Consider the following 23,696-nt stretch of genomic DNA (forward strand, 5'->3'; position numbering starts at 1 on the left):
GCTGCAGTTAAAGTGACCTGCAAGGAAGCAGCCCCTGCTGCTACACAACAGGATCAGGAAGGGGAGGGAAGCCTTAAAAGATCACAGTGCCTGAGGAAAACACTACCAAATCTCCACAGTGAGCCCACAGAAGATTCTCCCAAGAGGTTAACTTAGAACCAACCACTAGAGCTGGCTCGCTAGTGTAGGTTCTTTCTGTGGTAGACAACTTCAGCCACCGCTCTATGAAGTACAAACCACTGTACATGACGCTGTTGAGCCATCAATTTGGAACACCAAGGCCCCAGTTCTGACAGGTTTATGAACAGCTACTCCACAAGTTTACTGGGCACACTAAAATCTGTAGTGCATCAAGCACCACACCTGACACAACTCACTGAACCCACCTACAGCTGAATTGTTCAAGGGTCTCATTTCTTCCTGTGGCAGGCCTCCACAGAGGGAGGGCCTCGCTGCAAGCGGGATCAACAGGTGGGATTCTGTGTGGAAAAGTAAGGATGTATTGAAGCCTAGACACCATCATGCCTATTATCCGTCATAGCCATTCTAGGTCAGTGATCAACCCTGTCCTGTCCATACTGCCTCCCACACACTACTGCAGAGGTGACTTCTTACTGTTCATTCTAACTACAAGTATCTTGGTACACATGTGGCAACTAGGTCCAAATGAAATTAGAAGTATTCATGTCTCTCCACTCTCTCAGAAATAATGCAAGCCCCTCAAAAAAAGCAACGGTCCCTTGGTGTTTTGAAAGGACTTCACACAGGTGGGAGCTACAATTTCTCTTCAAGAGTTGACTTGTCAGAACCACAGGGCTCCCTGAAAGGAACCCAGGGCACTAAGATTAGTGGGTTCCCCTGGCTACTAGTTAAATTGGCACAGCACTAACATGTTTAAAGACTGGGAGAGGGGCTTCAGGACTACACAGGATAGCAACTCAAGATGAAGTAGCTTTCAAAGATAAAGACCACTGTGGTTGCCAACTAGGCTATACAACCTCAAGGGTCAAAAGGAGCACAGATGCTGGGACCCTGTTTGAGAACATTTGCCCTTTAATTTTCATTCAAAATCGGTCTCTTTAAATATTTTAGTTACAAGTTCCGAATGGTGAAGATGTAGTAGCAGATGCCGCAGGCACTCAATACTGGCCTCTCCCCCTCCCCCAAGCTTGTCCTGGATTACAAGAAAAAAGGGTATTTAGCACTAATGGCCCTTTGTCAATTGTCAGCAGTCTCAGGCCTCAGTGCAGCTGGATATAAGGCCTAAGAGCTTTCATACCTTGTTACTTGCCTTTTACCATGCTTCAAGAAATTCCAATGATTGTGCCTGTCCCCATAGAGATGACATCATCCATTTCACCACTATGTACTAACTCCTGAGGCTGGTTCCCACCATAGGTTATCCTCCCCTGTATCTGTGTCCTGCCAGAGGCACCAAGACCCCCGCTCCCCACAGGCCACACCCAGGAAGGGAGAGAACAGCCCCTCCCCATCACATGCTGAGGCCATCTCGGACTTAAGAGCTCTTGCTAACCTGATCTGGTCAGAGTCAGTCCCTTTAACAGGCTCTGACCCACTGCCATGATGAGCTAAAGTCTGCTCTAAGTGAAAACAAGCCCTAGAACCCTGGGAAGGGTTGGTATGACCACAGTTATATGTGATTATGCCAAAATGAATCTTCCCAGTGAGCTTACAATGGAGCCTGTGAGGGCAAGTCAGGGTTCTACTCCCATCTGTGACTGGAATAGTAACCATCTTGCCTGTCCCCAAGTCCCCGGCCAGTGCTTCCTGGAAGAGGTAGAGAGGCACCATGAAGCCACGGACAGCTCAGAATGGTGGTGCATTTAAGAAGCAATGCAGGGCCTCTTCGCCTGCATCCAATACCTCCACACAGGTGGCATCACCTGAGAATGTGCACAGCTGGGACAGAAGCTTTGAGCCTGGGAGGCAAAGCACCCCCTGGGCATCTCTGGAGAACACTTTCCAAAGATAGAAATTCAATCACATGGTCCCTGGTGGTACCCCGGTAGTATACTGTTACTGGGGAGAAGAAAATTGTCTTTGCAGAGGGCTGGAAGAAAGACAGGAATATTAATGAGCATCCATTAAGGCTCTCACTCTCTCTCTCAGGCCCAAGGTATCAGAAGGCAAGAGAGTGACACACAGAGAGAGAAAGAGCCTAGAAAGAACACTAAGACCTGGGAAGGCTGGTTACATAGTGCTCTGGCTTCCTTGCTTGAGGCCAACAGTATGTGCCTGCCTGTTATCAGGCTAACCTGGGACTGGTGAGGGGACAGGGAGAAGACTGGTTTTCAGTTCCTGCATGATCAATAGGTAGAGTGTGTGGCTTCCTCCTAAAGGTCTAGGAGGAGGACTCTTGGATCTTCTACCGCTGCCTTGATTTTTCGGAGGAAAGTCACAGCCTCTCTGCCATCAATCAGCCGGTGGTCATAGGTCAGGGCTACATACATCATAGGTCGAACTTCCACCTGTAGAGTGGAGAGGGCAACAGGTTTGTATCCAACAGATCAGAGAAAGCCCTGTCAAGAGGAAGAGGTGAGAAAGCAAAGCCCATACCAGAGTTTCTAGTTCCAAGTCTCTCCTACCAGTGCTGCCTCTGGGTAACTTGGGTTTATTTTGAAGACCAAGCTTATGTTTTGAGCAAAGCTCTGGGACTCAGAAGCAAGGTTTACCTAAGGAAACAGGCTCCTCAAACTGCTTTAAGACAAATAACCACACTCCACCCGTTAAATTGATACCTACTGAAAGGTTTTTTTCTTGCTGTGGCTGCCTATAGGAGCTACTCTAAAGTTACAATCTTTTTGTGTGTTTGTTTTGAGACAGGGTTTCTCTGTGAATCACCCCAGCTGTCCTAGAACTTGATCTGTAGACCAGGCTGGCCTCGAACCCAGAGATCCACCTGCCTCTGCCTCCTGAGTACTGGGATTAAAGGTGTGCGCCCCCACAACCAGGATGAAGTTACAATCGTTATCACTATTATTTTTTTCAATTTTGTGGATCCATCTAACACCAGGCCTTGGGTATGCTAGGCAAGCACTCTACTATTGAGCAACACCCAAGCCTTGAAATTACAATTTAAAGAGGAAAAAAAAGTATGTTGTTTTTCCAACTGGTCTCATGTAGCACAGGCTGTTCTCAAACTCACTGTACAACCAAGGATGATACTACACTCTTGACCCTCTGGCCTCTGCTTCCGAATGCTGTAACTATAGCATGTACTATCATTATCAAACTCAGGGCTCTGAACACGCTGGACAAACACTACCACTGGTTTATATTTCTAGTCGGAGGGAGTGGGGGGGCATTAATCTTTTGAGTTCAAAGCTATCTGCCAGGTGTGGTGGCTGGCGTACACTTTTAACCCCAGCACTCAGGAGATAGAGGCAAGCAGATCTCTCAAGTAAAGGCCAGCCTGGTATACATGGAGAATTCCAGAACAGAAAGGGCTACACAGAGAAAACCTGTTTGAAAATCCATAAATAAAAAAAATACATGTTTTGTGTAAAGCCAGGTGTGCAGCTGTGAAGGCAAGGGTTAAATGGGTCCACCAAACCCAAGATTTCTTTTCTTTTTTTTTTCCCCCCAGAAAGAAGACCTGTGGTTTTGGAAGTACAAAGGAGTGGGTGACCCAGAAACATTCCAGACGCAGCAGTCTCAGAAATCTTTAAACCTAACTTACCTTCCAATGGCTACCTCAAACTCTTTGGCCTCATTCCTTGAACTCCCAGAAAACCTAGAAGCTTCTCATACAATTCTATAGCTCATAGATTGCAGTGCATTGTGCACTGTTTCCCAGGGCCGAGGAGCATGTCTCCACTCTATCCACCTGACTCCCTGTGGCAACAAGCCCCAGAAGACTGGGTAAAAGCCTCCTTAGCTCAGTGGTTCTCAGACTAACATGTCAGAATTGTCTGTACTTCTGCTTCTGTAGATGTGAGTTCGGATCTAAAAAGAAATTGTTTTTAATTTGCTTTTTAAAAAATTAATGTGTATGAGCACTTTGCCCACATGCATACATGTGGGCCATGTGCATGCCTGGTCCCTCAGAACTGGGATTACTGATGACTGTGAGTCACAATGTAGCTATTGAAAACTGAACCCAGGTCCTCTGCCAAGAGCAGCAAATGCTCTGAACTGCTGATTCATCTCTACAGCCCAGTGCTTGCTTTTTTAACAAGCTCCCAGATGATGCTGATATCCATAGAGCACAGTTAGAAGCAGTGCCTCAGCTATCATTTAGTAGTTAAGAAATGGAACTTAAGCCTGAAATTACAGTGAATACTTTACAATAAGGGTTTGGTTAGAATTCTAATAGCCACTTAGCAATTAAAATCACAAAAATAATGGTTCCTACCTTGCCTCCCACAGCCACAGGCCTGTCAAAGATGCCATGCATGCCCAGAATGGCAGACTGAGGGGGGTTGATAATGGGTGTTCCAAAAAGTGACCCAAAAACTCCTCCATTGCTAATGGTGAAAGTACCACCGTCCATATCTTCAATGGCAAGTTCGTTCTTTCGGGCCTAAAAACAAGTTTCATAATTCAAACATTAATCAAACCAGATTTCTTCACTCCAAAAAAGTAAATCTAGAAAACTCTCATCTGAGTTCAGTAGTGCAAACTCTGACAAACAAGACAGGTATCCAGCTAAGGTGACTGTAGAAAAAGCATGCCTCTACAATCAACATTTCTTCAAAGCAGACTCTGACTTTGAGGTTTCCATCATTTGAGCATGTGAGGCTCTGGCAGCCACCTTTCCTTGGCTCATATGGCCGGCCACTGCTTTTCTAGGTGGCTATGTGTCTTTAGAGAACAAGAAGACTCCAGATGCCTGGGCAATGACAACTTCTGCAGGCTATATTCCCTCAACTGCCCAGCAGCTCATCCACATTCTCTGTCTACTATACCTTCTCTCCTAGTTCACTGATGGTCCGCTCAATATCTGCATAATTCATCGTTTCCACATTCCTGATGACAGGAACCACGAGACCCTGGAGAGAAAAAGTTGTGTTCAGTTACAAAATAATAGTACTCTTTATGGTTACAATTTCCTTGATTTAATCCACGGGTCTGTCTCCCTAACCAGAACACCCTAAACTCACTGAAATTTAAAAAAAAGGACTTACATGAAGACAAAGGAATGATTTTTTTTATTACTTTTACTAATGACTCCTTTCCATATGATCTACTTTTTAATATAAATAAGCCGGTATCTGTGGTGGTTTGAGTGAGAACAACCCCCATGGGATCATATATTTGAATACCTGGTTTGAATAGTTGGGGCAAAGTTGGTGGAACTGTTTAGGAAGATTAGGAGGTGTGGCCTTACTGGAGGAGATGTGTCACTATAGGCAGGCTTTGTTTAAAAAAAAAAAAAAAAAAAAAAAAAAAAAAAGAGCCATGCCATTCCCAGGTAGCTAGCTTTCTCTCTGCTTTGTGATTATGTCTCAACATGTTATACTCTCAGCTCCAGCTCTCCCTGCCATGATGGCAATGGACTCTTACCCTCTGAGACTGAAGCCCCCCCAATAAACTCTTCTATAACCTGCCTTGGCTGTGGTGTCTTATCACAGCAATAGAAAAATGACTAAGATAGGATCTAAGCAAGCACTCCTAACTCTTGTCCCGACATACCCTTGGGGTAGCAACCGCAACACTGATGTCAATATAATCTCTGTACACCACTTCTTTGGTTGCATCATCAATCACTATGAAAGAGAAAACATATGTTACATACAACCCTCTTGGCCAACACTAATGATTAACAGACTGAAAATTTTCAGTGGCCAATGCCGTATGGATTGCCTAATCAACAAGAGTGATAACTACACCACAAGCAACTGACATTCTCCTTGCTCCCATCACAATTTACCACGGTATTTCCCAAGCTCTGAATGAACCTGAAGCTGGGCTGTCCCAGACTACCTGCAGCCAGAGCGACTGCCAAGCTTCACAGCAGGGGAGACCTTTCTGCCTACTGGGGGGGGGGCAGATAATACTAATGATAGTATTTGGGGAAGATGAATGGAAAAATCACTTAGGGAAGGTGGTCATGTTTCTACAGTTGTGAAAGAAGCAGCCTTGGTGATCCCTAACCATGACAGCAGGTCTGTATTCATATACTCAGCTCCAAAGATCTCTGCCACACTGGTCTAAGAAACTCACCTGCATTTACAACAGGCTGCTCCTGCAAGGCGAAGGCAGAGGCCTTCACAAACGCTGACATGAAGCCTAGTTTGAGGTTATGTTTCTTCAGGAAAGCATCTTTGTGCCGAGTTCTCATCTCTTGGATATTGCTGTAAATACACGATACAAAGAAACTGCCACTGAAGCTCTGTTTGTGTACGTGTGTACATGCGCACATCACCATAGGCTGAGTCACAGACCTCTTAGCAATGCTGGCAAGTGTTTTACTCCTGAGCTATGCCCCTTGCCCTTTTAAAGTTTCAAGACTGAAATCTCAAGGGCTAGCCTTAAACTTGCAGTTCTCCTGATTCAATCCCCCAAAGAGCTGGGATTATAGGCCTATACTACCTGCCAGGGGTGGCTAAACCCTGTTTGGGACTTTCGTAGGTTTTTACTCATATATACAACTGGATGAGCTTTTCCCCTAGGCTGTACCAAAGTTCAAGTTTTGAAACATTCTCATTTGAAACATGAGAAGTCTGAACTCCAAAACTTAATAAACTGCTTTATCACAAAAAACTGACCTAGAAGAAATCAGTGCCAACCTATCTTCAAGATACTTTTCTTTTTTTTGGGGGGGGGGCGGTTTCGAGATAGAGTTTCTCTGTGGCTTTGGAGGCTGTCCTGGAACTAGCTCTTGTAGACCAGGTTGGTCTCAAACTCACAGAGATCTGCCTGCCTCTGCCTTCTGAATACTGGGATTAAAGGAGTACGCACCCGGCTCTTGAGAAACTTTTATAAGGGAATCTTTTTTTGTTCTGGAAATCACAGATTTCAGTAACAGATAATATGAACAAAAAAGCACACTGAATACCAACATCCTTTCCCTGAATGAAAAAGTAGTTCTGGCGATACTAAAATCATGAATTATCCACACTGGAAACAAATTAAGTTTAATTGAAAAAAAAAAAACTAAAAAACAATATTCCTTTTGTTAGAATTAAACAAAAACAAAACAAAAACCAAAAAACCAATGCTGATTACTTTGTGATACTTCTACCTAATTAGCAGAAAATTTTAAAAAGCTACCCATGAAGTATGGGCTCCATGCAAACACAAGCAACACTAATCACACACAGAAGGGTAAACCAGCGTTCTTTCAGGCTGTGCAAAGCCAGCAGTCACTGTCTCCTGAGTTAACGGTTCCATCTACTTACCCATGAAACAGTTACTAATTAATGCCCATCACACCAGAGGGCTGGGCTGGGTTGGGCATCAAGAAACAAAGACAAGGCACAGAGCCTACTCCTGACATTAGCTTTACCGACTGTGGTTTCCTTGGTATTTAGAAAGTGGCTCCGTGTGGGCTGTGGCCTGTCTGTCAGATTCAGTAGCAGGGCTAGTCTCTGAGAAGACTTTGCAACTTAAACATCCTCTGGTCTATCAAGCAGAGTGTTTTGTTGTTTCATTTTTTTCCACACAAGCACTGCATAGTGAGAAACATCTCTCCTATCATCTTCCCAAAGGAACTTCTATGATTATAGGAATGACATTTTGTGATGGAAATTGAATTTAACTTTATCTCAGGCCCAAATGCTCTGTTCTCCCTTTCCCCCTATAATGGCTTAATTCAACATTAGCAGGAAAGATAAGATGTGGTACAGCTTTAACTGCCCACTTCAGACCTTTTGTTTGAAAAAAAAGGGAAAATTTCATAGGGGGACTGATTGGGTTTAAATGTTTATTTTCCTGGGTCTAACCTCATTTAGTGCTAGGATTACCACCCTAAAGACATTACTGGTTCCCAAGACACAGGGCTGCAAAAGCGGGAAAGAGGCGTGGTAAGTGTCTCTGCTCTCAGACCTGCCTGAATGCCATTGTCTGGTCATTAAGGAGCTTCTATTTCAGAGCTCTGCCCTTGGAGGCAGAGCTGGGACAATGGAGGAAGGAGCAAGTCTCAGAAAGGTCTCCTCTCGGTTAGCTGATAGGCACAAGACCCAAAGGGCACTCGATCTAAACCAGATTACTGGCCGCAGTGAGGCCTCAGGCGACTGTTAAGTGACACTAGATTAGCTACTGAAAGGAGATCTAGCTATTGAACTGACTTGCAATCAAGGATGTTGAACCAACTGCATCTTTTAGGTACATAAATATTTACATGCCTGTCTTAAGAAACTGGGTAAAATTTCAAAGTCCAATTTAATTTGTGTATAATTTTCCTCTAATGCAGGAAACATAAGCTGCAGCCTTGGTGATTCATTAGTGAAAGTCTGTCCCCTAAACTATGGATGGAACAGAGAGCTTCAGTATCCAGAGAGCGTCCCAGTATAACAAGGACATCTAGTGAAATTAACCAGACCCCACACACTGTCAATAAACCAAGGAAACAAATTCCCTCACCGAAAAGTAGATGGAGAGACTTAATACTCGGGGAAAAGGAGATGGATGCCCTGGAGATTTGATGATATATCTTTTGATTTAATGAATTCTTACCTTGGCATTCAAAACCTAATGAAATATGGATCTAACCTTCTTCACACACACACACACACACACACACACACACACACACAGCTCTATAGTTAATCCCTGCACTATAGCAGAAATGATCTTTCTTAACTGTGTCACGTTTCAAACTATTAAATCTATCTGGAATAACTTTCTTAACAACACTATTTAGCATTCTGTTTGTTTGTTTCATTTTGTTTTTATTGAGACAGGGTCTCATACAGTCCAGGTTGATTTTAGAGGCCATGTAGCTGAGGATAACTTTGATAACTTTGTCCATCTTCCTGTCTGCACTCACCAAGTACCAGAATTACAGAAGTATGTACCACTATCCCCGGCTTAAATGCTTGTCACTCTTTTTATTTATTTACTTGTTTGTTTGCTTGCTTATTTTTGTTTTTTTTTTTTTTTTTTTTTGAGGCAGGATTTCTCTGTAGGTTTTGAGCCGGTCCTGGAACTTACTCTGTAGACCAGGCTAGCCTTGAACTCACAGAGATCTTCCTGCCTTTGCCCCCCCCCAAAAAACACATGCTGGGATTTAAAGCAATGTGCCACCACTGCACGGATTTGCTTGTCATTCTTGACAGCCCATTCAAACTCCTTTCTCCCAGAGACTTTTCCTGGCCCTACTTTTGCTACCTCTACCCTCACCAAGAGCAAACCCACTTCCTTCTCAGCTTCATACTCATTTTTATCTTTTTGATGCTTTTTCCTAGATTTTACTTAAGTGTTCACCAAAATGAGACAGTAAGCTTCAGAGAGCTTTTATACTCATCTAAATAGTTCCCTGAACATCACCTTTAGTATTCTGCATATTATAAACACTTAAAATGCTTGTTAAATAAAACTATTTTCAGCTGGGCATTGGTGGTGCACACACTCGGGAGGCAGAGGCAGGCAGGATCTCTGTGAGTTCAAAGCCAGCCTAGTCTATACAGAGCAAGTTCCAGGACAGGCTCCAAAGCAAACAGAGAAACCCTGTCTCAAAAAAACAAATAAAATAAAATAAAATAAAACTATTTTCCTCACAATGCTAATACATGCACACATAAAAATTTTGAACAAATTTTGTTCTGAATAAATTAAACAAGTAAGTCAACAATTAGCTTGTTACAGGAATGGGTGCAGTGAACTGAGATTTAAATTTTAGACATCAACTTATTTTTGGGTTGGGGAAGATACTACCTCAGTTCCCAGGCAAGCATGAGAAGTCTGAACTCCAAAACCCGCATAAAAACAAATCAACCAACCTGAGTGTGGTGGCACACGCTTGAAATCTCAAGAGTTGGGAAGATGGAGAAGTGCAGATTCCCTGGGGCTCACTGGCTAGCCAGCTTAGCTTATTTGACAAGCTCTATCAAGTAGAAACCCTGCCTTAATAAACAAGGCTCCCAAGAACAACTGAAGTTGATCTTTGGCTTTTATACACACACACACACACACACACACACACACACACACACACACACACACACACACACACACGTGCACACTGGGAAGAATGAGAGGTGGTAAATCTCTGCCCCTTGCTTGCTTGATTCCGAGATGCTTGGGAACATACACAAGTAACAATCCCTGCTAGAAAGAAGCAGAGTGTGGTGTCCTAGTTCTGGGCATGTTGTGAAGGGTTTTCCATTCTAAGGGGTAGTAGGTCTGGAAGTGGGTCATTACAGCAGCAGGGCATGGTGGCACTATTAACATCATTCTCAGCTACAAAGAGAGTTCAAGCCTAGCCTGAGCAACATGAGAGCCTATCTCAAAAACAACCAAACAAACAATAAAAACAGGTTGGGTGTGATGGCACACACCTTTAATCCCAATACTTGGGAGGCACAGGCAGGTACATCTCTTGTATGTTCAAGGCAAATCTGATCTACTAAGTGAGTTCTAGACCAGCCAGGGCTACATAGTGAGACTTTGTCTCAAAAACGAAACAGGGCTGGAGCAGTTCTGAACACATACTGCTCTTCCACGAAGACCCAAGTTTGGTTCCTGGCATTCATGTCAAGGGGCTCCCAACCACCTGTAATTCCAGTTCTAAGGGATTCAATGACCTCTTCTGGCCTCTGTGGGCATGGGCGCAAATACACACACACACACACCCCTATAAAAACCTAAATAAATGATTATTTTTAGGCTCAATTATCAGAAATCATAATAGCTCAGGAATGAAAGTTCAAAAAGCTAGCTTTGGACAGCAGTGGTTAAGGACTGGGGTACATTAGAGTTTCTACAGGAAACACAGACATGGTGAATAGAAGGACTAGAGATCCCACCTCATGTCGACTTCATTAAAAGTAGTCAGCATTGCACATGTATTCTGGGCTTCCTTCAGACGCTGGGCAATGCGCTGCCGCATCCTGTTCATTTTCTCCTGGAAGGAAAGTAGAACAAGTGCTGACAATCTGACTGCAATCCCCCAGGCAGTGATGGAGCTCAGCCTGCCAGAGACGGGTGGGAAGGAAGCACCACACTTTCGGTTTTTGTTTTGAGATAGGGTCTCACTTATACAGCCCTGGATAGCTGGGAGCTCTCTATGTAGACTAGGGTGGCTAGAGACCCTCCACCTCTGCCTCTCAAGTACTGGGATTAATGGCATGTGCCACAAATGCTAGGCCTTATCATTTCTGGTTAAGCTACAGACATCACTTTTCCTGAATAGTCTCAGATCAAAAACACAGAATCAGAGACTGAAATATTCACTCAGATGTGCCTGAAACTTGACCAAGAACAGAGGCTCAGGAAATAGTGTGATTTAAAAACCAAAACCAATTTATAAAAGGAAGACTGTGGTGTAGACCCAGCCAGCTTAAGAGTCATTAAAGAAAGGGCAACTTCTGTTGATAAAGGCTTGCGTGAGAATAGTTACTTGGGGAACAGAAACTCAAAAAAAAAAAAAAAAAAACCAACAAACTTTTGAGGCTATGCTATTTTTAGGAAGTATTCTCAGGCAAAGAACCCACACTTTGACTATGCTTCCTTGAGGTTTTTATGTCTGCCTAACAATAATCTGCCCCCCTCACTAGCCCCCAGCTACAGCAGCAGACTACCTCTGTGAAGTGCATTCACTGTGGGAAGCAAAGGATGTGCTACCAAGCTACTGTTCTCCACAAATATTTCACTCTTCTGAAGAATTTCAGATAGCACAGTATAGCAGAAAACCCACTGGACAAGCACTCAGAAGACACTATGCTTTAGTCGTACCATCTGACAGTTCTGAGACTATGAAAAGGAACTTTCTACATGCTCAAAGCCAGGGAAGGAGGTACCAGCTCTTTAAGGCGAGCATCACACTGTCAGTCTCCATAGCAACCCTCTGCTGCTTTCCTAGAAGTCTTCAGAGGCTTACCCGATGTTCTGAACGCACACCTTTAGCAGCTCCTGGCTCAGCCAGTGGAGGGGCAGCCGTGGGTTTTATTGCAGAAACTGAAAATGAAGAAGAGGGTACGGCTACCTCAGACAATGGAAAGCAATACCTTCACACCACATTACCACTTTACCCTCAAGATACAGAGTGTTATCAGCATCATTCCAAGCTCACAGATGAACAGTCTGCTCATAGGGATCACAAGACTAATGTCATATGGTTAGTAAGTAGAAAGCTGGGAGGCAAACCCAGTTCTTAGAAATCTCTAGGGCTTTCTACAAAGCAGCCGACCTGGTGTGTTCAGAGCCACAGATGGCCTCAGACTATACCTGTGAGGGAAGATGGTATTAGAAGAGATGCTCTCTCCTAATAGACAGAGACTATGAGGATTAATCTTGACAGTCAATCTCAGGAGATAAAATCCTGGGTTGTCTATGAGGGTGCTTCCAGAGAAGCTGAAGTTCTTCTCACTTCCAGAGTAGGAAGAAGACTCACTCTGAATGTGGGTAGCAATATAACATGGGCTGGGGGCTGGGAGTTTATTTATTTTTTTAAGAAGAAAGTAGGTAGGTGATTGGAGCCACAGCATTAATCTTTCTTATTTCTGGCTGCAAAGGCTGTGACCATCTCCATCACACTGACACCACACCTTCCCTGAGATGGACTCTCAGCCTCAAAACAGCCCAGACTCAATTTCTCTTAAGTTGCCTTTCTTGAGGTGGTTGTTACAGTGAGATAATTAGCTACTAAGGGGTCTTACCTGGTTTGCTAGAAGGAAGTTGTGAGGGTGAGGGCACTGGTGGCATCTGAGTGGGTATAGCTGCTACAGGGGGAGGAGACATTGCCGGTGCTTCCAGCTCTGCTTTTGGGGCTGCAGCAGGAGCTTCCGCCGGTTTGGCTTTAGCGGGAGCAGCTGAATTAAAAGAAGAGTTACCATTGGCATTGTCCGGAAGGGAAAGCAACTAAACTGAGAAACTAAGGGGGATTTGGAGACAAAGGTCTATTTCCAATCATTTAAACAAATGTCTCCTAGGCACTTGTTACAGGCAAAGCACTTAGACATATACACTAACTTAAGCCTTTACTCTATTCTAGGGACTCCCTAAATGTCCTACAGGCTCAACTCAGTTGCCTTTCTGATTTCACAAATATTAATATCTACTGACTTTCAAATTCTGTAAATATTTTCAAAGCACCTAATAAGCCTAAGGAAATGAATTTTTTTGGACAGTGGTTCGAAACCTTCCTAATGCTATGACCCCTTAATACAGTTCCTCATGGTGTATCGACCCAAGCACAAAATAATTTTTGTTGCTACTTCATAGATGTAATTTTGATGCTTTTATGAATTGTAATGTAAATATCTGATATGCAGATGGTTTTGGGTAATCCCTGTGAAAGGGTCATACAAATCTCCCCCTTACCCTGCCCAAAAGGGGTTACAACCCAGTTTGAGAACCACTTTTAAGCAAAAATAGCCTAGGCAACAGAAAATGTTAAAATGGAAACAAAAATGTATCCATACTATACTTCTAATTATAGTAATGTTTTAACATACAGAAGGAATACTCTTAGCCATTAAAATAAAAAATTTAAAGACTGTATATGTGTGGATCTGCATGAGGGTGTGTGCATATAAGTGCAGATGCCCAGAGAGGAACCCATAGAGCTGGAGTTTCAGACAACTGTGAGTTGCTACGTAGGTACTGGGAAGTGAACTTGGGTCCTCCGTAAAAGCAGTGTGTACTCTGAACTACTGAGCCATCCCTCCAGCCTCTGACTCTTTAATCTTAAATGAATACTTGATAAGAATTTTATTTTGGGGCCTGGAAATGTGTCTCAGGAGTTCATAGTACATACTGCTCTTGCAGAGGACCTGAATTTAGTTCCTAGCATGAATGCGGGACAAGCAACAACTGCCTGTAACTCTAGCTTCAAGGAATCGTGGACTCTAAGGGTATATGTACTTACACTTGCACATTCATTTATTCTCTTTCTACATCTCCTCTCTTACACACACATACACACACACACACACACACACACACACACACACACACACACACACACACACACAGATGGGGTTAGGATCGGAGAGATGGAGACAAGTCAAGCACTTGCCCTGTTAGCATGAGGACCTGAGGACCTGAGTTCAATTCCCCAGAAGCAACATAAAGCTGAGTGTAGTGGGCACATCTACAATCCGCATCCTCCCATGACAGGATGGGAGATGGAGACAGGATAAATCTTGGAAATGCTTGAGCCAACCAGCCTGGCCTATAAACAGAGACCAACTAAGACTGGATAGCAAGGACAAACACCCAAGAATTGTCCTCTGACTCCACTCACACATACACACATACAGAGTCACATATTAAAAAAAGAAAAAAAAATCAGGGGGAAAGATGAACTTAAACCAACCATTCTTCCTAGCTACTTTAGTTTTTTTTTCTTCACTTTGAACTTGATCTTGGCCTAACCAACCTCAATGGTCCAATCCATCCTCTTTCTGTTTGACTATTTTAATAGTTAAATGCTACAACTACAAAAATCTTTATTTAAAAGTCAGAAAAGCAGATTTTCTAATGTACAATATTGATCACAAGGTCCAGTACAGATATATACACACCTTTCTTTACCATTTCTTTGAAAGAGAAATGTCACTCTTTCCTAAGATGTCAGATATGGAAAGAAACTACAATAAAGGCAGCAAGATAAAATGACTCAGTGAGTAGACACTTGCTACCAAAGTCTGACAACCCAAGTTCCATTCCTAGAGCCCACATGGAAGAGAAAACTGACCTCAAGTCACCCCTCTCCACACGCATGCCTTTGCCCATATACTCACTCCCTCACACACATGGACACACACACATAGGGAGAGGCAGGCGAGTCTCTGAGTTCAAAGCTAGGTCAGCCAAGGCTATAGAGAGAAATCTTGTCTCAAACAAAATATAAATAAATAAAAGTTAATTTAAAAAAGAAAAATACATACATGAGCTAGCTTGTTGGAGCTCATTCCCTATGGTGGGAAGCCATGCTCAGCCTTAATGCATGGGAGATGGGCCGGGCCCTGCCCTGCCCCAACTTAACGTGCCAGACTATGTTGACTCCTCATGGGAGCCCTTACCAGTTAGGAGGAGTGGACGGGGAGTGAGCTATGGAGGAAGGGGGGCAGAGAACTGTGGTTGGAATGTAAAATAAAATTAAAAAAAAAAAAAAGTTAAAAAAAGAAAAATACACTGAATTGTCTTCAACATAAAAATAGTAATTCTCAGATTTTTGTTTGATTTTTTTGAAACAGGATTTCTGTTTAACAGCCCTAACTGTACTGGAATTCACTTTGTAGACCAAGCTAGCCTCAAATGCACGCAGATCCCCCTGCCTCTGCCTCCCAAGTGCTGGGGTTAAAGGCTTGCACCACCACCTGGCCGTAATTCTCACTTTTAAACAGTGGCTCTCAGGCATGACTATACATCAGAATTACTTGAGGGAACACTAAATATTATCAATCCAGCTTTATATCAAAGTGATATATCAGCAATTTCTGGACGCAAGGCTTTTTCGTTTGTTTGTTTGTTTTGGTTTTTAGAGACAGGGTTCTCTGTGTAGCTTTGTAGACCAAGCTGGCCTCGAACTCACAGAGATTTGCTTGCCTCTGCCTCCCAAGTACTGGGATTTAAAGAATGCACCACCACTGCCCCGCTCATTTGTATTCTTTAAAGCTTGGTGTGACTCAGGTCAGTGTGGAAAAAAATCACTATCTTTAAACTCTTCACTTCTGTTAGTTCTTTAAGAAAAGATCCAATCTGAGAAATATGGAAAGAACAGAGTATTATGGGCTATTTTTTTATATTAACCTTGTTCTACATCTTGGCAATTAAATAAAGTTCACCATATAGCAACAGGATTTCTCCTATCTCTCAATTAAATGTAACCAGAATGCCAGTGTGAGGCATAATGGAGTTGCTACCATAGTACACTAAGCCCCACCCCCACGGGAAAACACTGGAGACCTTCACCACAGGAGAACTTCTTTACCACCAGTTTTCCTGAGTGTGAAAAGAGGAGTTCCTCCTTCAACTTTGCCCCCATCAGGTACCAAAAGAGCTTCAATGATGCCATTTGCTGGTGATGGAACCTGCACAGAAGTCTGGGAAAGAAAGAGATGGAGACAGTGCCTACATTTGTATCAGTATTAATCAACTGTGCAATCAGCAACAGGATGAGTCATAAGAGTTGCAACATGCTACATCTGGGTGTAACCTCTCCTCTGCACACATTTGAAACACCTAAAGGCCACATTTTCAGAGGCGGAGAATGACAAATCATTGACATTGTGAAGATTAACTCTTCGGTTTTTTTTTTCTTACAAACATTAAAACAAACTTTTATGTTTCCAAGTGATATAAGGAAAAACACTTAAAGTAGCTCAGAAACCACAAGGAAATTAAAATATCTATCTAATTAAAGTTACTAATATCCATAGTACATACAGAATAATCAAAGTTAAGCTTTAATAAGTCTTTTTTTCCCCTGTGATTCCCTCAAGAACCTTTACAAGTGTGGTTAGAGATACTTAAAATTTATCTTTGAACAGTAAGTCCTTATCTTCCCTTAGATTAACATGAAGGGCTAATCATGAAAATGTCACTGATTCAGGGTAAGCCCACCTTGTCAGTTTCAATCTCACAAACTACTTCATCTTCTGCAACTGTATCTCCAACAGCTGAAAGACAATCAAAGGATACCTCCTCTTAGCCAGGAGCCTCTGTGTTAAAAGACCACTCTCCTACACGACTGGAAGTGGGTGTGAACGTAAAGAAAAGGTGGAGTCACAGGTCCCATGGCTATGGTTCAGGTAAGAGAGACCTTAGGGAAGTTTTTAACTTAAATGAGAAGAAATGAAATCTTACCTTTCTCCCACCTGACATCTCCCTCTGTAACTGATTCTGCAAATGCTGGGGTTTGAACTGTAATCACTTCATTCTCTAGGGAAAAAAAAAACAAACAAGAAAATCACAAGTCCTTCATTTTGATTTTTAAATGATTTTCTTTAATAAACTCAGTTGTTGTTCTTTCCAGAGAAAGTCCATTCACAAGAAATCAGGTACTTACTGCACACAGCCGTGGTTTGGAAGAAGCGAACACTGAAGACACTACTGTTGTTAATGCTACAAAAGAAACACAAATGTTAACTCATTTAGAATGTGAACCACTAATATCTCTGTCTACTCCAGGTACCACAGATGACCTCTTTGAACTGGTGAATCTTGACTAGATTCTCATGCTGGGTAACTTGTCAAAGCACATGTCAGGCCAGACCTGAAAAGCTTCTGACTAAGCAAGTAGGACCCCAAAGCCTGATGATCTAGGTGCCGTAAGTAAATATTGCCCTGTACTGTAATGAAATGTCACTTCTCAAGAGCAAGACCTTTGCAAACTAACCAAATGATTTACCTTCCTGACTGCATTTCTTTGACCAAATCTAAGATACATGGCATGTCCTCAGCAGCACATCTGCCCATCTGGACTCACTAAAAAGAACTTCCAAACCAGGCCTGTTTAAACGTGGGGGTGTAAACTGGAAAGCACTATCCCCTGTGTGCACACTCATTAACAGTTACTTCTGGGGAGTGAAAGAGATACAGGCACATATGGTTACTAAGGCTGGCTGTCAGTCAATAGTTATTTCTACAGCTTGAGAGAATGAATGAAACTGATGGAAATATTTCCTTTTTACACAAGAATTTGGAGGACATTCAACAGGTTTTTGTGGGGGCTTTTTTGGTTTTGTTTTTTTCCGAGACAAGGTCCCACTATGTAGCCCTGGCTGTCCTGCTCTATAGACCAGGCTGGTCTCAAACTCTCAGAGACCCACCTGCCTCTGCCTCCCGAGTGCAGTGATTAAAGGCATGCGCCACTACACCTCAACAGGTATCTTTTTTTTTTTTTTAAAGATTTTATTTATTATGTATACAATGTTCTGCCTGCATGTATGCCTGCAGGCCGGAACAGGGCACCAGATCTCATTATGGATGGTTGTGAGCCACCATGTGGTTGCTGGGAACTAACTCAGGACCTCTGGAAGAGCAGTCAGTGCTCTTAACCTCTGAGCCATCTCTCCAGCCCTCAACAGGTATCTTTACAATACATAAGTAAAGTAGACTTAATTGCCTTTTGGCCTCTTTACTTTTATGGCAGGATAACTTCATAAGGTACAGATGTAGGTAGCATCAAGAGGAACAAGACAAAAAATGTAAAGTACAGAACACAGAGTGCTGTGTATAAAGTTTGTACACATACATAAGCATGGGCTCAAAGAAAAAAATTTCAGAAGTTTTAACTTCAAATAGCATGCTAATGATGAAAGCCAAACTTATTGTAATGCAAAATAAGAAAGCTCTCCTGCCAACTCTTCATTCACCCTGTAAACAAGGCAGCTCCACAGTTCTTGAATAGGTTACTAGAAAGCAGCCTCTCAGCACCCTAAAAATACTTGGAATGAAAGTTACTCAAAACAACATTCAAGTACAAGTTAATCTGGACCACACGTGGGTGGCCCTCCTCCAAACTCTCCATTGTGCAATAAAAGCATTCCTAGCAAACCAGTCAGAAGTCCTAGGGCTTAACTGGCCTAGGACTTAACTGATTTTTAAAATGAGTAACTATGCTACCAAGAGAATGCTCTCAATTTCTACAACAAATGTGACCTCCAACCCCTCAACTGCACTTTCGTCCAACTAGAATATTCAGTTCTCTTTGATACCCATTTTCATTTAATTAAAAAAAAAGACAGTTACAAGTTCTTATATTCTCATTATATTTAACTACCCAAGAAGGTCCAGGATACTCTTGGTCTAACACCTGACCACTGAAGTGATGACAAAGGTAGACTGTAATAAAAGTGACCATGACTGTCAAGGTTGGGTCTAGGGATTCAATATAATGACCTTAATTATAGGACTGGAGATCTGTGAAGACATCCAAGGTTTAAATTTAGAATCTGTATCTAAGTAAATCAAACGTGGCCACACATCTGTATTACCCAGTGATACTTACACCATCTTCCTGCTGTCAGGGTAGCCTGATCCCTGACATAAGGAGACCCCTGCAAGAAACAAAACAACCCTTAATCAACAGCTCTTACTGTACACAGTATAGTAAATGGAACTATGCATCCCACAGACCCTAGACAGAGTGGACCAACCTCAGGCAATGACAATCCTTCTCATAGGGAAAAGGTTTTCATGCTTCTCAAATGTTCTACCTGCCATATAGGTATGGGAGATCTGATGAGACAGCCCTAAAAGTTGTATAATCTACCTGCCTTTATGTTTTCATAATAGAATGCCTCTGTTCCTCAAGTGATCAAATACAATGAAACTTGAAAATGAGACACCCCACCCCCAACCATGACTTACTCTGTGACTCTGCAGGACCTAACATGAGGTGGGGAGCTGGTATGGGTTTTAGTGGATTAGGCTAAAAGGTTTGCTGATTGAACCCTAGCTTTTAGGCCTCACTTCTCTCCTTGTCAGCTCTTTTTCTGTATAATTCTTCCACCCAGTCACTCTAATAAAAGATGAGTCTTGAGTTCTAGTTCAAAAAAGGTAACTTCTCCTTTCTTTTCTAGACAGTGGCCAAAGACCCAAGCATGCTTTCCTTGACACTCTGGGTTCCCGCTGTGTCTGCGAAGGCTCCCTGCCCTGTCTACAGCTGCCTGCCCACAATGTCTACTGCTGAATGTCTGCTTTCCTGGACCTCAATTCAAAAGGCCTAGCTATCTCCTTCTCATGGCAGCTACCAGATCCACAGCTTACCTACCTGCTGAGATAGGGAGGGAGGCAGTGAGGGAGGGAGGGAGAAAAGAGGGAGGAAGGGAGAAAGAAGGGAAGGAGGGAGGGAGGGAGGGAGGGAGGGAGGGAAGGAGGAGTCTCTACTCACCAAACCAACTGTCTTTATCATAAATTCATTTCCCGATATCTACTAAGCACAGCTGCTGCTTCTGAATATATTATTTCTTCTGTTTTCTTTGTTGTTGTTTGTGTCTATTAACAACCCTTTCTACACTGTGGGTGCAGAAGATACGGACTGAGAGACCACTGATCCTTATGCACACTCCCTCACAAACACTCCCAGAGTCAGGTCAGTCAGTCACCTCTGCATTCAGCCAATAACTACAGCGCACACATCCAAAGCAGAGCCAGTCTCGGAACTAGAACACAGCAGCAGCCCATACTGATGTTTGGAAACTGGAGTTCAATACCTATAACAAGTTTCATTTGTACAATGCTTTAGGCTTTTTTTTTTTTAAATTTATACAATGGCCTCTTCATGTTCCACTCACAGAAACACCCTGAAGTAGAATGGCCACTTGCCATTATTCTTATTTTGCATACAGCTAAGTTGGTGACTAGCCTAAGAAGAATGCCTGAGTCAAGATGCCAACCCCTCAGCACAAGGTTTTTCCTTTTCCTGACAGCTTAAAAAGTGCAGAAAGTGCTCGTGCCACCTTTCAGCATGCCCAGTTGAAAAGAAAGGTCACTGTGAGAATGCACTATGAACTGTGCTAGATGCCTTATGTCCTCCTGACATGGGCGTAAAGTCCAAGCACCTTATATCCACCTAGCCTGCTCAGTATTTCCAGCTTACCATGTCTATACCTGGTCAAATCTCTTCCTGCTTGGAAACCTTTGCACAAGCAATTCCCTACCTAGAATATCATTTCCCTAGCTAACTCATGCATTCTTTAAGTCTCATCTTAAATGTCACTTATCTAGGGAAGCTTTCACCAACATTCCCCTCTACTAACTTCCCAAGCTGGGCTTTATCATGCTGCTCTCGTGTCATATCCTGTACTTCTTAGTAACCACAATGTTATTGTGTCCTAATGTGAACATAAATGTGTATTTGCTCCGTCTATCCAGCTAGCTCATGAGATTCTTGCCGATAGAGACCATCTGTATCCCTACCACTTCACATAGCAGCTGGCATAATAAGTACTCTAATCTGTTGACAAGGCTGGGGCACAGCTCAGTTTGGTAAGAGTTTGCCCAGCAGCACAAAGCCTTAGGTCTGAACCCCAGCATGGCATAAACTCAGGCATGGTGGAGCAATCCTGTGATCCCAGCACTTGGAAAGTAGAGGCAGGAAGACCAAAAGCTAAATATCATCTTTGGACTACTACTTATCTAGTTTGAGTTGAGCCCGGGCTACATCGGATCCTGTCATTCAGACAGACAGAGACAGACAGACATATTCTTTTGAGTACACAAGTAAATAATAACACTTATTCATCCAGTAAAGCAGTTTGGGCTAAGGAGTTAGGGGTGGGGGCTGATTTAACCAATAGTTTTGGCTGAGTGACCTTGACCTAGAAATCTGACCCCTTGTCTTGGAATAAGCTTTTTTAAAATACAGATACTAAATCTCATTTGGTTATGAATAGCCCAAAGCTGCACAGAAAGCATTCAGAACAATATTTGGCACAAGAAAGCCTACAGTGAGACTGACTCTTTCAACAAATATTTTGCCGGGAGCCAGATGTGGTAGCACAAGCCTGTAATCCCAGCTCTCAGAGGCAGAGATCCAGAGGAAGTTCAAGGCCAGTCTGATCTACATAGTGAGCTCTAAGCCAGCCAGTGCTAGACAGCAAGAACTTGTCTCAAAAACAAAACAACAAAAACAGGAAATAAACAAATGTTTGCCTAGCATATGATTAAAAGTAGGCTACATAAAATTGCTAATAACTTTCTCTCTCCCTCTACAAAAACAACAAAACCAACTACAACAAAACCCCACATACAACTGTGCGAGTGAAAAATCAAAACTTCTTGGGCTAGAGAGATGGTTTAGAGGTTAAGAACCTGTACTGCTCTTGCAGAGAACTCACGTTTGGTTCCCAGTACCCTCCATCAGACATTTCACAACCACCTGTAACTCCAATTACAGGGGATCAGACACCTCCTGGGGCCTCCTTGGGCACATAAGGGCAAGCCCACACACACACAAAACTTCCAAGGGCCTTTATACCATCATTTATCTTAGGATACTGTTTCCTTTGTCTAAAGTCTTCTGGCAAGTCACTTTGTTTCCAATTTCAAAAGAACACCACACCTGTTTCATTCTTCATGGACTCCATGCAGGCTATCCCTTTCTCTCTCTCCTGCCATCACTTCACTAGCTCTGTCACAACCTCCAAGTCACAGCTTTAATGTCACCTACTTAAAAGAAATCTGTTTTGTCCTCTCTCGAAGGAGAGAGTGAGCACTTACAAATTTGATCACTTGGTTAGCCATTTAGCACTTCGCCTTTCTAACTTCAGACTTTGGCTCCAGGAGGACAAGACTTTAATCGCTCTACCTCTAACGAGTGCCTGACGGTGTGAACCCGATAACCAAGGGCCGGTGGTGTAGCTCAGTGGTAAAGTGTTTGCCTCTCATGCCCTAGGTTCCATCCCCAGCACCACAAAAAAAAAAAAAAAAAAAAAAAAAAAAAAAAAAAAGCAGAAAACCTAGGAATTATGTACCGAGTAAATAAACGACAGCCGTTATACTTAAGGAGTGTTTTGTTGCTTTGCATCTATCTGAATTCACTGCCTTTAAATAGCATGGGAAGAAACATCACATTTCCTGACATGCTGCTCTGCCCACGAGAAGAGCATTTTAGGTGACCACAAGGGCAGACAGAACTTACCAGGCAGGGAACGTCTCCCTAGAGGGCAGTTCCCCTGTTGAGAAAGAAGACATTATCGACGTCACCCAAAATGAAAAGAGGGAAAGAAACGTTGTTTTTTTTTTTTTTTTTGCTTGTTCGTTGTTTGTTTTTAAAGTGCACGCTTAACGTGCCGCTGACAGGTGAAGCTCGTAACTCCGAGGGCAAATGCAAAGCACCTAGTCAGCCAAACTATGCCAGCCTCCCCACGAGACTGGCACGCGCTGGTTTGGAGGAGAGGAGGAGAAGGAGGAGGAGGAGGAGGAGGAGGGAGGCCGCGGAATCCGTTTGGGGGCCGTGCCTCTCCTCTCCCCCGACTCTGAGTCAATGTCGCGGCGGGCGCGGCTCCCAGCCCCGGAGCCAGGGGTCCGGGACAGCAGGAAACGGCCGGCGCGGGCTGCCCGGAGACGCCGAGGGCTGCGGGACTCGGCACACGCGGCGGGCCGGCTCCGAGGGCGTCGGCTGCCTCTGCGTCCCGGTGCCCTTGGTGCCCGGCCTGGCCAGCGCGCAGCGCCCCTGCCCTTCAGCCCGCCCGCCCGCCCACAGCCAGCTCCCGCACCCGCCGGAGCCCCGGCCCCGCCACACAGTACCTTCTGGAAGGCAGAAAGCGAGCGGCTGAACGCCCGGGACACGCAGCGAGACCGGGACAGCATCGCGGAGGGAGCGGAATGGAGGGCGGGCGGACACCGGATATAGGGCCCGGCAACAACCGGAAGTGAGGCAGGCCGCAGCACCCTCCGTGCAGCGAGGGGTGTTCGGAGCGAACCACTCACAGGTTGAGGTGGGAAGGGGAGTGTGAACCTGGCCCGTAGCCTTAGCTGTCGGGTTCCTGGGGCCTCTGCGGTGCTGTCAAAGCTCGGGTTAGTACTCTTCGAGGGCAGCCATCCGGCCGCCGGAGCGTCCCCGAGTTCGAGCCTTCCCTTCTGTTGGGCGCCCTTTGCGGCCCCAGGCCATTCTG

The 23,696-nt window shown here is 43.8% G+C and overlaps 1 protein-coding gene across 2 annotated transcripts; it reads right to left on the reverse strand.

Annotated features, from left to right (window-relative positions):
- Positions 1-1,030: 1,030 nt before the first annotated feature.
- On the reverse strand, positions 1,031-23,414 carry Dlst (dihydrolipoamide S-succinyltransferase). 2 transcript variants are annotated; one of them, XM_035444935.1, is made up of 16 exons: positions 23,329-23,414; positions 22,721-22,754; positions 19,970-20,094; positions 19,085-19,133; positions 17,141-17,196; positions 16,939-17,013; positions 16,696-16,751; positions 16,064-16,175; positions 12,783-12,935; positions 12,005-12,081; positions 10,932-11,029; positions 6,187-6,317; positions 5,656-5,729; positions 4,929-5,012; positions 4,376-4,543; positions 1,031-2,489 (listed from the first exon to the last, which is right to left on the reverse strand). In XM_035444935.1, the coding sequence occupies exons 4-16, from the start codon at positions 19,087-19,089 to the stop codon at positions 2,355-2,357; spliced, it is 1,224 nt and encodes a 407-aa protein (XP_035300826.1). In that variant the 5' UTR covers positions 19,090-19,133; positions 19,970-20,094; positions 22,721-22,754; positions 23,329-23,414; the 3' UTR covers positions 1,031-2,354. The 2 variants fall into 2 exon arrangements, with proteins under 2 accessions (XP_035300826.1, XP_027274335.1); XM_027418534.2 differs by lacking the exon at positions 19,970-20,094 and having other exon boundaries at positions 23,329-23,391.
- Between the last annotated feature and the right edge of the window lie 282 nt (positions 23,415-23,696).

This window comes from Cricetulus griseus, chromosome 5 (genome assembly GCF_003668045.3).
Source record: "Cricetulus griseus strain 17A/GY chromosome 5, alternate assembly CriGri-PICRH-1.0, whole genome shotgun sequence".
In the NCBI taxonomy this organism is placed as follows: Eukaryota; Metazoa; Chordata; class Mammalia; order Rodentia; family Cricetidae; genus Cricetulus; species Cricetulus griseus.